This window comes from Triturus cristatus, chromosome 4_1 (genome assembly GCF_964204655.1).
Source record: "Triturus cristatus chromosome 4_1, aTriCri1.1, whole genome shotgun sequence".
In the NCBI taxonomy this organism is placed as follows: domain Eukaryota; kingdom Metazoa; phylum Chordata; class Amphibia; order Caudata; family Salamandridae; genus Triturus; species Triturus cristatus.
This window is the reverse complement of record NC_140585.1, coordinates 643,963,859-643,978,147: the sequence shown is the minus strand read 5'-3', so window position 1 is coordinate 643,978,147 and position 14,289 is coordinate 643,963,859. Positions and strand designations below refer to the sequence as shown.

General features: G+C 46.4%; 1 protein-coding gene across 6 annotated transcripts in view; it reads right to left on the bottom strand.

The window, feature by feature from the left end:
• LOC146855326 (uncharacterized) overlaps positions 1–14,289 on the bottom strand; it is a 915,814-nt gene that overhangs the window by 514,558 nt on the left and 386,967 nt on the right. For all 6 annotated transcript variants that reach the window (XR_014981308.1, XM_085653035.1, XM_085653037.1 and 3 more), the window contains one exon: positions 9,767–9,900. Coding sequence is in view for 5 of the 6 variants with exons in the window: in XM_085653035.1 (XP_085509161.1) it covers positions 9,767–9,900 (134 nt within the window). In the remaining variant the exon portion in view is untranslated. The remainder of the gene's footprint in view (positions 1–9,766; positions 9,901–14,289) is intronic.

Genomic DNA, 14,289 nt, shown 5'->3' with positions numbered 1-14,289 from the left:
TGAAAGGCATACAACAGACTGCAACTCCACTCACGATGAAAAGCATAGCCTAGCGAGTGCCGCCTTGGAAATTCCAACATGCAGAATTGGTGACATTGTGTGTTCTCTTCGGTGGCCCATTGATCTAACCAAGGCTCTCCCCACTGTTGAAAGAGACCTTGCACCACCTCCGAGTGAAGACGCCATTCATGATCCATCATGCATCTGCGGCTGAGTTCGTCCACCCTGGCGTTCAGGGAACCTGCCAGGTGTTGAACCACCAGGGATATGCCCTGATGTTCCAGCCAGGTCCAGAGGCGGAGAGCCTCTTGACATAGGGTCCTCAACCCCACCCAGCCCTGTTTGTTGCAGTACCACATGGCGGTGGTGTTGTCCGTGAACACCTGCACTGCTCTTCCCCGGACAGTGGGAAGGAATGCTTTAAGTGCAAGACGAATCGCCCGGAGCTCCAGAAGATTAATGTGGAGCCCGGACTCTGCCAGAGACCAAAGGCCTCTGATAACCGCCTCTCCCATGTGGCCACCCCATCCCAGAAGGGACGCATCTGTCACCGTTGTGTGGTCTGGTTCGGGAATGGAGAGGGATCTGCCATTGACCCAATCCTGGTTCTTGAGCCACCACTACAATTGACGTGCAGTGCCCTCCGAGATCTGGATGCAATCGGACAGATTCCCCTGATGCTGCTCCCACTGGAACTTCAGGTCCCACTGCAGAGCCCGCATATGCCACCTGGCATGATCGACCAGCAGAATGCAGGAGGCCATGAGGCTCAGCAGCCTCAGGGTCATTCTGACCGAAATCCGGGATAGAGGCTGAAAGATCGGAATCATAGCCTGAATATCACGCTGTTCGGGAGGATAGACCCGAAACCGTGTCGTGTCCAGAACCGCTCCCATGAAGAGGAGCTTCGGATAAGGAATCAGGTGTGACTTCGGCACATTGATGGAAAACCCCAGGTCAGCCGTAGTCTGGAGGTGGGAGACGACTGCCTGTGGCAAACCCGCCTTCAACAGACAGTCGTCGAGATAGGGAAAGACTGAAACCCCTGATCTGCGTGGATGAGCTGCGACCACGGCCATCACTTTGGTGAACACCCGAGGGGTGCTGGTAAGGCCAAAGGGGAGCATGGTAAATTGAAAATGCTCGTAGCCTACCGTGAACCGTAGGTAACGCCGGTGGGCCGGCAGGACGGGGATGTGAAAACAAGCGTCCTGAGAGTCCAACGCTACTATCCAGTCTTCTGGGTCGGGGGCAGACAAGACCTGAGCAAGCATCAACATCTTGAACTTCTCCTTCAAGAGAAAGCGGTTGACGTCCCTGAGATCCAAGAAAGGACGCAGGCCCTTGTCCTTCTTGGGGACCAGAAAGTAGTGGGAATAACAACCACGACCTTCTTCTTGGACAGGAACGTGCTCGATGGCTCCCTTGGCCAAGAGAGTCGTAACTTCCTGCTGGAGAATGGCCAGATGATCCTCTGACATGCGGTGGTATCGCGGTGGCATGGCTGGAGGAGTATTCTTAAAGGGGAGGGAGTAGCCCCTTTGAACTATTTGCAAAACCCACCTGTCTGACATGATGGTGCGCTAGTGGGGGAAGGTGATGGCGAATTCTGCCACCCATTGGTGTTTGATGGGCCTGAACGGTCGGACTAGGAGGGTTTGGAGGCTGCTGCAGAGGGGGGGTTAGTTGACTGGCCTGCCTGCTGGCCCCCTGAACCACGGCATTGGTTCCCACGTCCCCGGCCGCACGAAGGTTGGGCAACCTGCTGCGGCCTGTGTGTCTGGGCAAAACATAGTGGGGCACCCCTCCCCTAGCCACGAAAGGGATTAAACGCAGACTGCGCTGGGCGGCTGGAGAGGCCCAAGGACTTGGCCGTAGCCCGTGAGTCTTTGAAACGCTCTAGAGCGTTGTCCGCTTTGTCCCCAAAAAGGCAATGGCCATCAAAGGCCATGTCCATCAAGGTGTTGTGGACATCCGCTGAAAAGCCAGTCGATCTCATCCAAGCGTAGCAATTAAGTGCTACTGATGTTGAAATTGTCCAGCCCAGGGAGTCGGCGGTATCCAGACCACAACGGATGGTAATCTTGGCCGCATCCTTTCCGGCGGCGACAGCCTGGGAGAGCACTGTCAGGACCTCCTCCGGACACTGGAGCAGCACCTGCACAATCGTATCCCAAAAAGAGTGGGAATAACGGCCCAATAAACATGCGGTGTTTATCGACCGCAGTCCCAAGCTGGCGGAAGAGAACATTTTCTTCCCACGATGGTCCAGCTTCTTAGATTCCCTTTCCAGTGGAACAGTAGGGAATGCGCTCTTGGAAGTGGAGGCTTGGACCACCAAGTTCTCCGGGGTGGGGTATTGGGAGAGAAAAGTGGGGTCGCCCAGAGCCGGGCGGTGGAGTCGGGCAATCATACTATCCACGGTGCCTCCGTGTTGGGCCTGGACCACGTGCCCAATAGGACGTCGGTAAGGGTCTCATTAAACAGTAGCAGGGGCTCCGAAGAGCTCGCCGCCGGTTGAAGCACCTGTCTGGACGTTAGTCCGGACCGCCACCATAGGAAGCTCGAGGTTGAGAGCCTCGGCCGCCCTACGCAACACCACTGCTTATGACGCTCCCTCCTCCGTAGCCACGGTAGGAGGAGACAACATGCCAAGATCAGGAGAGTTGTCAAGACCACTGGAATCCCCAGTTCCTCTCTCCAGTCCTGCTCCGATTCCATCTGATCAGTTAAAGGGTCACCTGAACCCTCCCAGTCCTCCTCCTCCTCCTCAGGTTGCCAATCTGGACGAAAAGCGACCCCAGGAGTGAACAGGAGCACAAAAACCCCACTCAGCACCGGATCCGGCCGGGGACACGACCAGGCGTCGGTTGCGGTGCCAGAGGAAGCGGTGCCGGTGGAGGTGTAATCAAGTCAACCGGCGCAGATCCAGGCCTGGATCCACGGGGGCCTGGCAGCGCCAGGTCCGGAGCCGACGGCGGAGAAGGCCTAGGTCCCCTAACCGAGTACGCAGGGCCCGAAGCCACGCCGGTGGGTTTGGGTCGCCCAAATATGGCATGCATAGCTTCGTAGAACGCACGAAGTTGGGCGGGAGTTGCTCTGGGTCCCGGGAAGGGAGGGAAGCCCGGAGTAGGTTCCTCAGGCTCCGCAGAAGGGGCACTGCCCGCATCCCTCGAAAGGGAGAAGTCAAAGAGCGACGATGCTTCTTTGACTGCTTTTTGAGGTTCAACTTACCGGACCCTGAGTGTGAAGACTTCGATGACTTGGACGAGTGGGGATGGCTCCACGACTGGTCCCTCTACTTCCCTCACGACCAGGACCTCAAACGGCACGGAGCCAACTGCTGGCACTCAAGGAACTTTCGGGACCGCTCCCGCAAAGCCTTCGGTGCCATCGACTGGCAGTCGGAGCACGGCTTGGGTTCGTGGTCGCACTCAACGCAAAAGAGACACACGTGGTGCAGATCCGTAACCGATATCAGTCGGGTACAGGAACCGCAGACCTTGAAACTGGGCATCCCTGGTGCACCAGGAGTCGATGAACTCAGAAAAGAAGTCAACAAAAGTCGAGAAAAAAGTTGTCGAAAAGTGACTGGAGGTACCGCTCACTCTGGATCTGCGCTGGCTGGCGCGAAAAAGAAAGAACTGATGTCAGCGCGCAAGGGGAGTGTCTAAGTAGCTGCCGGAATGTCATTCCGGTGACCACGACCCTAATGACGGACGCGGAGCTGACCAACGCCACCTTCCGACGTGCAGAAGTACTGCTTCCGGAAAAAAATTCTGGATCCAGTCTGACGCCTGGGGGTATTTCTAAGGTAAGGAATCTATAACTAACGTTTTTCTTTCAGATATTACTACCCCCAAAAACAACACATAGAACTGGTTCCTCCAATGCAAAGAGGAAAAGGTATCTTTTTCAGATACATTTGGTACACAAGAAAAACTCCAAATGAGGATCAAAATCTTATTAGACCAGGGTAGAGCCAACAAACACATTGAAAGGGAAAATGTCAGGATGCAAGCACGGCATCAGACATATAAATAGCTCATAAAGGGAGAATAGATGTGCCGTGTGGACCATCGTTATTCTTATTTTCATATTCCAATAGCAGTAAAGCACCGGAAATATTTTGGATTACTTGTTGCTAAAGCTCACTACCACTGCAAGGTTATACCGTTCAGCCTCAACTCAACCCCAAGGACTTACTCAAAACGAATGGCAGTGGTTGTGGCCTATCGCTGCAAAAACAAAATCTTCACCTACTCATATTTAGATGACTTGTTAACAAAGGCACACTCTGCATATCAAACACAAAATGAATTTGACTTAACTGTTGCAATAGTAGACAAACTAGGTCTCTGTGTGAACCTGGAGAAATCAATCACTCCGGGTCAAATTCTGGACTATCTAGCAGCATGTCTCAAAACCACCAGAGAAGATGTTTTTGGAGGGCAGAGTGTCTACCATATGTCAAAAATGTCACCAGTTGTTACATGCTATGAACCCAACAGTAGGGCAAGTCTCCACTCTCCTAGGGTCCATTGCCTCTAGAATTTTTCTAATGGCCAATACCCAGCTTTACAGGAGACCACTGCAAAAATGTTTGGAAGACCAATTGTTGTAATATTATGGTAAGTGGGAATTAAAAACCTGCTTAAATTAGCAAGCAAAGAAGTTTTTTCAGAGGTGGCTCAACAGAAAGAATCGACTCAAAAAGTCCCATTGCATCAGGATCTTCCTACTCAGACCATTGTGACTGAGGCCTCTCTTACAGGATGGGGAACAAATCTGGACAATCCCACTATTTAGGGTAACTGGGCACTGCGACAACTATCCCACATCAAAGTTCTCAAGCTCAATCACGATTCTTTAGGAACCTGCAGCTCCAGCACACTCTGTCAGTTTATCACAACTAACTTGGGGGAAGTCCTAGAACACAATCCACAGGAGATGCAAGTATTTATGGAGCCCCTGAGAGAGGACAGATCTTACAAATCTACCAAACCCTGGTTGTACACTCTCCAGACATGATGGGCCCCTTGACAACATGCTGGGCGGAATGGGAGGGCCCACGGGAGGAGAGAGACTGCCAGGATGCATGTATGGCGCCTCGTGTGCTGGCGATCTCCGCACTAAACATGCTCGACAAGTTCACATATCTTCAACTAGCATATCATACACCTTACTAATTCTGGAGGGCCAGAGTGTTTCCTTCTCCTGCATGCCTTTGGTGCCTGGAGCCAAGGGGAGATTTATTCCATACGGTATGGGCTGGTCCAGTTATGTGGCAGTACTGGTCACATATATTCTCCACATTTTCCAAGGTGGTATGATCCCATGTGGAGGTCAGCCCTAGAATTGCTGTGTTGAGTATTTTGAAGGACTTGGGTGGACTATGTGGGGACAGGACTCTGATGAGGATGTGTACGTTGCTGGCTAAGAGGGACATAGCTAAATACTGGAACTCCTCCAGCTCTCCACTTACTGCGGCCTGGAAGAGGGGTATGGGATAGTGTGCAAAACTGAAGGAGACGATATATATAGTATGTGGGTGTCCCTGCAAATATGGCAAGGTCTGAAACAAGCAGTGACTTTTCATGGATTGAAGGGGTTGCTGGCAAGTCCGAGTAGTGGGGGACAACGTGCATTTTACACCTATGCGCGCGACTGAATGAGGGATAGTTGGTTCCGTTTGATATTCTATTTCCAATGAGCTTGTTTTGTGAGGTTGAATCTCCAAACACCATTGGGACAATTATCAGATATGTATCACAGCCTTAAATGAACTAGCACAAAGCGTGTTACCACTTTAGCAGCATACATAGATACTTTAGAGCTTCTTAGTATTTTTCTTATCTTTGCAGAGTTGCACGGAAGACGATTCTCGAGCGCCTTCACCGAAGAGACCGAGATCGGTAATCAAGAGCAAGAGCTGCAGCAATGCAGCCTGACGAGAATGCAGAACACGACAGGCCATGTCCCAGAAGAGCAAGGTAGTTAACCTAAAGCGGAATAAATGCACGCATCAACTAGAAAAAGAAGCGCTCTTCCACTCTTGCAGACCAGCTTTATGCCTGCACTGCTCCACCACCGCCACAGAATCGGACGCTGGCAGGGCAAGCCTGACAACACACCCTCCCTAAGATCCCCCCTAACAGGCTTGCGCTTCCAAGGGTAACTGCTATAAAAAAGACGCACCAACCAAGAGGCATGCGCATGGCCAGCAGATTCCCATGTACGATCTTCAGGACCATAACCCTTCCAATGTACCCAATACTGCAATCTACCTCTCACTCTCCTAGAGTCCACAATAGCACCTACTTCATATTTGGGCTCATCATCCAGCACCACAGGGGGAGGTTGGACTAGTAATCGCATCCCCACTACTACAGGCTTCAACAAAGACACATGAAAAACCGGGTGTAAAAGAGCGTTCCAATTTCATGGCCACTGGATTTATTACTGTGATGATTTTATAAGGGCCAATAAAGCGCGGCTTAAATTGACAGGTTTCCTTCACATCAACTGTCATATAACTCCCCCCCCATCCCCCCCACCTCCCCGCTGGGGACAGGTTGTTCAGGTGATTGCAGTCTCTAAGTAAGTATACGAGTAGCCAGTATGTGGTGTTAAATAGATGCGTGGAAGCACCAAAGGGAATTTTTTTTTAAAGGGCTGGTTACAGTCTCAACACGCCGAGTTGATAACAGAACACAAGCTTATCACTGAACATTAGAGGACAAAATCTACAGTATTCCGCTTTCACTGAGATGAGGCTTATTCCTCCGGTCAACACTCCTTTAGTCCTCGTCTTTCCTGGCAAGGGAGCCCGAGGTCCCCAAAACAGAAACAGAAAATACCACGGGCCAGTCCTTTGTCTATTCAGCTAGTATCATAGTGCTGTCCCTCCACCTAGGTAGGTTATCACCGATACGTGAGGAAAACGGGGGGGTGGAGGGGGGGGGGGGTGAAGGGAGAAGTCCTAGACTGTGCCCTTAGTCATGCAGGATCCCCTTTAACCCCCCTCCCCGCCAACCTCCTCCAATAATGTATAAAAGGCACTTGCCTGGAGCCACGGCGGCTGAAAGATGGGCGCCATCTTGGAATTCCCGGACACCACGGCCGCTGACTGCTCCATATCACAGCAATATTGTACACTGCCTTAGCCCTGTCCAAATTAACCTGAGATGTCTTCTGTTTATCATGTACATGAGCAACAAACTCCAGAGCAGCAGGAGCAGAGGTAGAAACAGAAGGAAATAAAAGCAAGAATCCATAATTACAGTAGAAAGGTGAAAGACTAATGGAAGAGTGCATGTGACGCGTCGTGACCCAGAAGAGCAAAGTAAGTTAACTCAGAGCAGAAGAGACACGATTGTCAACTAGAACGCGAATCGCTGTTCCTTTCTTAAAGACTGGCTTTATGACCGCACTGCTTCGCCCTGACACAGAATCAGCCGGTGGCAGAGGACGCCTGACAATGAACACCCAAATCTACCGCCAGACTGTATGAAGTCTCTTAAGGAAGCAAAAAGACAATCTACCAGGAGCTACTATGCTTTTAATCAGAAAAGATTCCTGATTTGATGCCTTCACAATAATCACAACCCACTCTCATGCCAGGAGAATGTTATTCTTCCTTAACTTGTTGTATTTGCCACAGTCGAATCTCCAATTGTCTTTTATCAAAGAGAGAACTCTACATTCACTAGATCTAAAATAGGGCCCTGAAGTTTAATTTAGATAATACTAAAACCATCTGAAAGACTAGTCTTTTTTGTAAATTAAGTGCTCTACTGACCTTAGAATCCTCCAAGCAGATTATTTATACTTTGGATTGTATCATATATTTGTGAACAGTTAGCAAACAAACCTCTACCTGGTAGACCCTAAGCACATTGTACTAGAAGAAAAGCTGCATCCAATGCTTGGATCAAGAATGTTCCTCTTTCAGAAATGGTTAAGGCAGCGACCTGGAAAATGTATTCATACATTTACAAGACATTACTATCTTGATGAAAACTCTTGAGCTGACACATTGGTGGGTCAGACTACTCTACCGAATTAGCCTACCCAAAGCTTATCACAACTATATCTCAAGCTATAGTTAGAAACAATTTTCTTCTTGCGTGGACAACTGTGTAGTGGGGATATGCTTGCTACCTTATTCTACGTTTTTGGCTATCAGTGAGAATCCTACGATGCAGAATGAAATCTTATTTACTTTTAATCCTAGTTCTGCATCGTGGGTATTCTCACTGATGTCATAAACAACACTCCCTCCTCCCCAGTTATCAATGTAAATCATCTTTTATACGTATCACACCATTCAAAAAGACCTGAGGATGTCAGACAAACCGAAAGTACACTGTATACTGGGTCATGGCAGGAAGTGGTTTTCTTAAAGCTATAGTGTATGCTAAACGCACCTGGTGCATTTTGAACTGACAGGCAGCTTTACTTTCATTGTTTTCTGCAGTTAGAGCAGAGTCTCAGTTTATCTGATTATATAGCACATTTCTACATCTAAATGTTGCAATGTAATTTGTGTATAATTTTAATACTGTACGTTTCTGCAGAAAAATACAGCAAAAGCTAGCCTGTACCAGACTTATGGAGGTGTCACAGAAAAGGTCAACACTGGCATGCCTACCTCCAACGTCAGAATACCATGAGGTGGGCCTATTCTACATTTATGACTTCAGTGATATCACCTATATGAAATAATAGGTTTACATGTAACATTTCCTTTTCTAGAGAGCAAACCAAGATCTACAGCTGACAAACAGTTAAGAAAAATAAGAGTGGAGATAGTGCAAGACAAAGGTGATAATGTAGTATTTTCGTGCTATGCCCGCTCTAACAGCGGCATGACAATTATAACCACTTTGGATGGCATTTTAGCAGGCACTTGCCTCTCTGAACTGAAAACTGCATTCCGGTTAAAAACAAAAAGTAGATATTACTCTGGTTGGGTCTTTCATAAATATTTTACTAAGAAGTTTCTTTTTTAGTAAGTATTGTAATAATTGTGTGTTGTTTTTTTTTAAATCTGTTTTTATTATAAAGCTTAGAAACAAAAGCACACAATATATCGTCATCATATACAGTTAGTACATTATCACATATGTCATTCCTTTAACAGTGACTAAAAATCAAACCTCCCAACTTAGAATTCACTGACCTCCCTGTGGTTCAAACCCCCCCCCTCAAGGTCATTGTCATCTCCATCTACGCCCACGTCTTCCATCACTCTAGGCGGTGCACATATGTACCCCCTGAACTTATTCCAGTTCCCCCATACCCTGTTACATTAATAATTGTGTTTTTAAAAGGCGGGTTAAAGGGCCATTAGAATATGACACAATGCATTTTATTAAACAAAGAAAAACGGTAAACATTCTAACTGATCTGGGCCCCAGAAAATAAAGGAGTTTGTGAGAAAATATTATATATCTGGTGTGTATTTTACACATATGATTTTCGGTGCTCTGAAAAGTACGCTGACATAAATATTACGATTCATGTTAAATTTTTATCAGGCATGATTTATTGTTAGCATTGTTAAGATTAAACTATGTGGTATCATTTGTTTAAACCAAAAGCATTGTTAATTTAAAAAAAGCTTATTTCATTCTTTAAGGCAGATCTTTAATCAGACACACAGGAAAAAACTTGGGGCAGACACTGCTAATAGTCATTCTTGACAAATGTGTGATCTTTCGTTAGACAGTCTGCCAGTAAAAAACAAGAAAAGTAGCCTTACCTTGTGACCATGTAAAGTATAAACAAGTCTTCCTTCCAAGAGGTCCAAAATCTTGACAGTACCATCACTGGAAGCTGTGATGAGACAGTTGCTCGATGGATGGAATGATAAACAGTTAACTGCTCCATTGTGTACTGGTTCACAGGGAAACAAAATAGTGGGAAATGTAGATTTTTTGCTATTTTTTTTTTTACAAACTAAGTAGCCTCTGGGAATTTAAAGGCACCACGACAAAGAGAATGCACTGACATTTAACAATATTTAACAGTCGGGATTAATATTTTTCTAAAGTACAAAGAACTTAAGTGTGTTTCATAACTCTGGTTTACACGGTCAGCTAGCCAAGCAACAACTCACCCAATATCATGAAGATCTGATGGGTATAACTAATTACTGTTGCACCAATAACCCACAAAACACAATTTGACGCCTATTTTAATACACACTTGCAATGCAATACACTCAACTTATTTCTGTAAAAAGTGAGTAATGTCAACAAGGTCTTTTAGAACTATCACCACATTAGGAACAGGTGAAATCTAAAATACAACCGAGTTATAAACTTTTATGGCAGCAACCTGGTCTCATCTTGCATACCGACAAAACTGAACAAAAATATTTGATCTTTAAAGCAGTTCTGAGGAAGGTTTTAAGCGAGATGCCGTTCAAGTATTGAAATATACATTCTCTACCACTGACAAAACACAAAACTATCTTTCTGAAAAACGCTGGAAAAAATTAACCAGCTACAACAACTACAGATCACATGATCGCTGAGAATCAATTACACAATCATCTCACAAGCATCTGCGCATAGCGGCTAAACAATTTTCTGTTGTGCAGAATAGCAGAAACAATGAGGGGGCGGTGTAATTGTGATGTCACTTGTTTTAGGCTTCATAAGGATTGTTTCACCTCTATATTGATTAAAAATGATGTAGAAAGGGGGTGCGGTATCCGAGAGAGTCCTTTAGTGATGCTCGTCCCCTTGTCCTGTTGGACTGATCACATTAGCGAGCACATTACACTTCAATATGGACAACTCCACCCTGTACCATCCTTCCATGTCCGTCTTTATGCTGGTTGCCTCAGGTGATTTCAAAAGTTAAGCCACAGAAGGCTTATCAGGTCCGGATTGCTCTGATGTGGACCTCATAGGTGCAATTTCTAGAAATTTCCTGGGACTATTACAGTTCTAAACCTTTAGTCCCAGATGATCCCTGGATAGTGAAACTGCTTGGTAGGTGGTTCTATAGGGTATTGGCGCTCCTGGGCAATACGCAGGTAAGTATACTCTAGTACTGTGTGAGGATTGGGGTGTATAAGGGTAGGGAGAACCAACCTCAACGTGTGGATATCCACTGGTAAAACAGAACAACAGCCCCCTGCACACACTAACAGTGTATCTATTACATCAATAACAGTGTAACAAAAGCTTGAGTCTTTGTTGGAACATGCACTTCATTTATTCACAACAGCCTTAGCCAACACGTGTTTCGTCGCGCTTACGGTTGTGCGCAGTGACTTTTTCAGGGCCAAGCAACAAACAATAGTAAAGTATTGGGAATAAAAGGTATGCAACAATAGCATCCAATGTCAGTTTCCCATTGTGGCAGACTAACTTTGTAGGATCTGCTCCTGTTGCCTGTGGAAACCCATGCTGTCTTAAAGTCGTCACCTCGGTTGTTTAGTGACAAACTAGTGTATTTTAAGAAAAATTATAACACTCTTAGATAAAATAAACTTGTCTAGAGTTAAGGCATGCTTGTTCCTTGTGAGTCCAGTTGTGACATTTGAACCTAAACAGTCAACAGTGACTTTGCTAAGGTGAATTTAACATAACGACACCCCCTTAATGTTGCTTGGTACCCGAAGGTATGTAATAAAAAACAAAATACCTATACTCAATGTGTGAAGATTCTAAGGGAAAAGAGACGGTACTGGCATAACTAAAGTTGAAGGGGCCCCCCTGCAAGGTACACAGAGGTGCCCCCGCTCCCGATTTAATCCGGAGCTCTCCGGTGTGAGTACAGTGCTGAGGGGGCTCACTACAGCTCCGTGCCCCCCCCCCGCACTGCGGTGGATGCGGGGGCCTGTGTTACGCCCCTGAGAGACTGGTAAAAAAGAAAGAAAAATGATGCTAAGTATACAAGCCATGTTAAAGCGAGTTTATTGTGCTACAGTGACCAAATCTGACCGAGAAACCAACCTTAAATCCAGTTGTATTTCCGTCCCGAATAAGATTCAATAGGGTCCAATGTTAGACACACAGTTAAGACTGCACCATACTATGACACTAGTTACTCTGAATGTCACTGCCCTGTATACCAGCATCCAACATGACCAGGGCCTACTGGTATTAAGATACACACTTAACTCTCGCCCGGCTAGCCTCTGAGGACATACAGACATGTTAACAGACGTGACACAAATGATTCTGGAAAACAATGTGTTCCTCTTCAAAGGGGCATGGTATAAACAGATACGTGGAGTAGCTCTGAGTGCTAAATGTTCCCCTTCATACGCCAATCTTTTTATGGGGGTTTGGAGGAGAGCTGGATTTGGGGCTCTAGAGGAACTAATTGGAGCAACTCTATTCTTTTCTGGGGCTGGTACATGGGGGACAGATTCAAGCACAGGGGTTACAATCTGAGGGCAGTAAACAATGCATTGAATAGGGTCTCAAAAGTAGAGAGACAACAGACACTTCAGGATAAAAGCAAGCAAGAGGACCGCAACATTACTCGGCTTGTCATGGACTACAATGTGCTTAGCAGTACACTCACAAAAAGCATGAGGAAACATTGGCACTTACTACATGATAAGACATTGGAACCTTTCTTTTCTTTCATACCAGAAACGACTTTCAGCAAGGGGAAGAGCTGTGGAAACTTACTTAGCCCTTGTTATCCGAGGATGGGCAATCGGGTACATTGGCTCTTGACTCATGGCCTTGTTTTTTTCAAATGTGGACAAGGCACTGCGTGCTGATTGGCCACTACCAAAAAAAGGACTTTTTGGGCCCGAATGGCCGATCTTTCAAGATAAATACTAACATCAACTGTCTGACCACCTATGTGGTCTACGCAGTTGTATGTAAGTGTCAATGTAGCTACATTGGCAGCACAATCAAATCTCTAAAAAGACAGCATCTTAGAACACATCAGGGCGGTTAAACAGGCTGACACCAGGTATCCCGTAGCCATGCACATATTTGAATGTCCTGCTGAAGGTAGCCACAAAACCTTCCCCTTTTACTGCTTTGATACCATACTCCGAGACATGAGAGGTGGAATTACGGAACTAACGTTGTGAAGAAAATGAGTTTTCACTAGGTTCTATTAATTTCCTTACATTCCTCCATTCCTTGCCATCTCGTGATAAAACCCTGCCTACAGCCTCCATTTCTGCTGACGCTCAAAACTATCGCATACCCAAGTCCCCCTATTCTTTGCAGTTAGCCAATTCATCAACAGAAAGCCATGAGACACCTATGCCCTGTGTAAACAAGCCTGTTTTTCATCTTCTGCTTCCTGCTTGGTAAACATCCTTGACACCTTGATCAGGTTATCTGGACAATGGTCCGAGCCTTGATCAAGCTGATTGAACAATGATCTGAATGCCGAGCCTTGATCAAGCTGATTGAACAATGGTCTGAATGACGAGCCTTGAACAGGTCATCAACTACAAACACCGCCTTGATCAGGCCATCAACTACAAACATCGCCTTGATCAGGTTATCAACTACAACATTGCCTTGATCAGGTTATCAACTGCAAACACCGCCAAGATTGAACAATGGACTGAATGCCAAAAGAATGGAGTAAAAATGTATATAAGGCTTGTTCGCTGTGGAGTAAAGCAGCAGCCTCCTGGGTTTTGTCTCTGACTAGCTTGGGACTCTGTTCCATAGCCCGGGCTATTGTAATAAAGGTGGTTCTCTCTGCAGACGAAGGTTTCCGAGTCCACTTTATTATATAAGGAGGGTAAGAGTAGACTCGGGTGATTCCTGCACCGCCAAGCCCCCACTCCTCCTTGAGGTGGGCTTTTCTTGGTTCTACAGTTGAGGAGAAGGGAGGCGACTTGGATCATGCGGTTGAGATGTGTGGAAACGGGCCAAAACACAGACCACGAATTACACTACTTTTTGGGGGACTAGCATTAACGGTCCCCACATGAGACGTAATGTTACCAAGTTGAAACAGTTTCTATTTTTCAGTACCCCAATCTACATGTGGTCTTCTGACTTGTTTGTGATGTGATCTCTATCTTGCTACTACTGTTGAGTTCAAATTGAAGTTTTGAAGTCTGCTTCCATACGCTTACATGCAAGCTTACCTAGGACTACACGTCCTAACATGGTTTTGATTTCCTCCGCACTAGAGGCTGTCACTTGGGCAGCTCATGTGTTCACTCATGTGTTCACTAACCGTCTATCATGCTCCTTATATCTGTTCTCCTATCCCCTCAGATTTCATATTCTACTGTCACAACCTCTCTTCTTTATTCTTGAACCGATATGC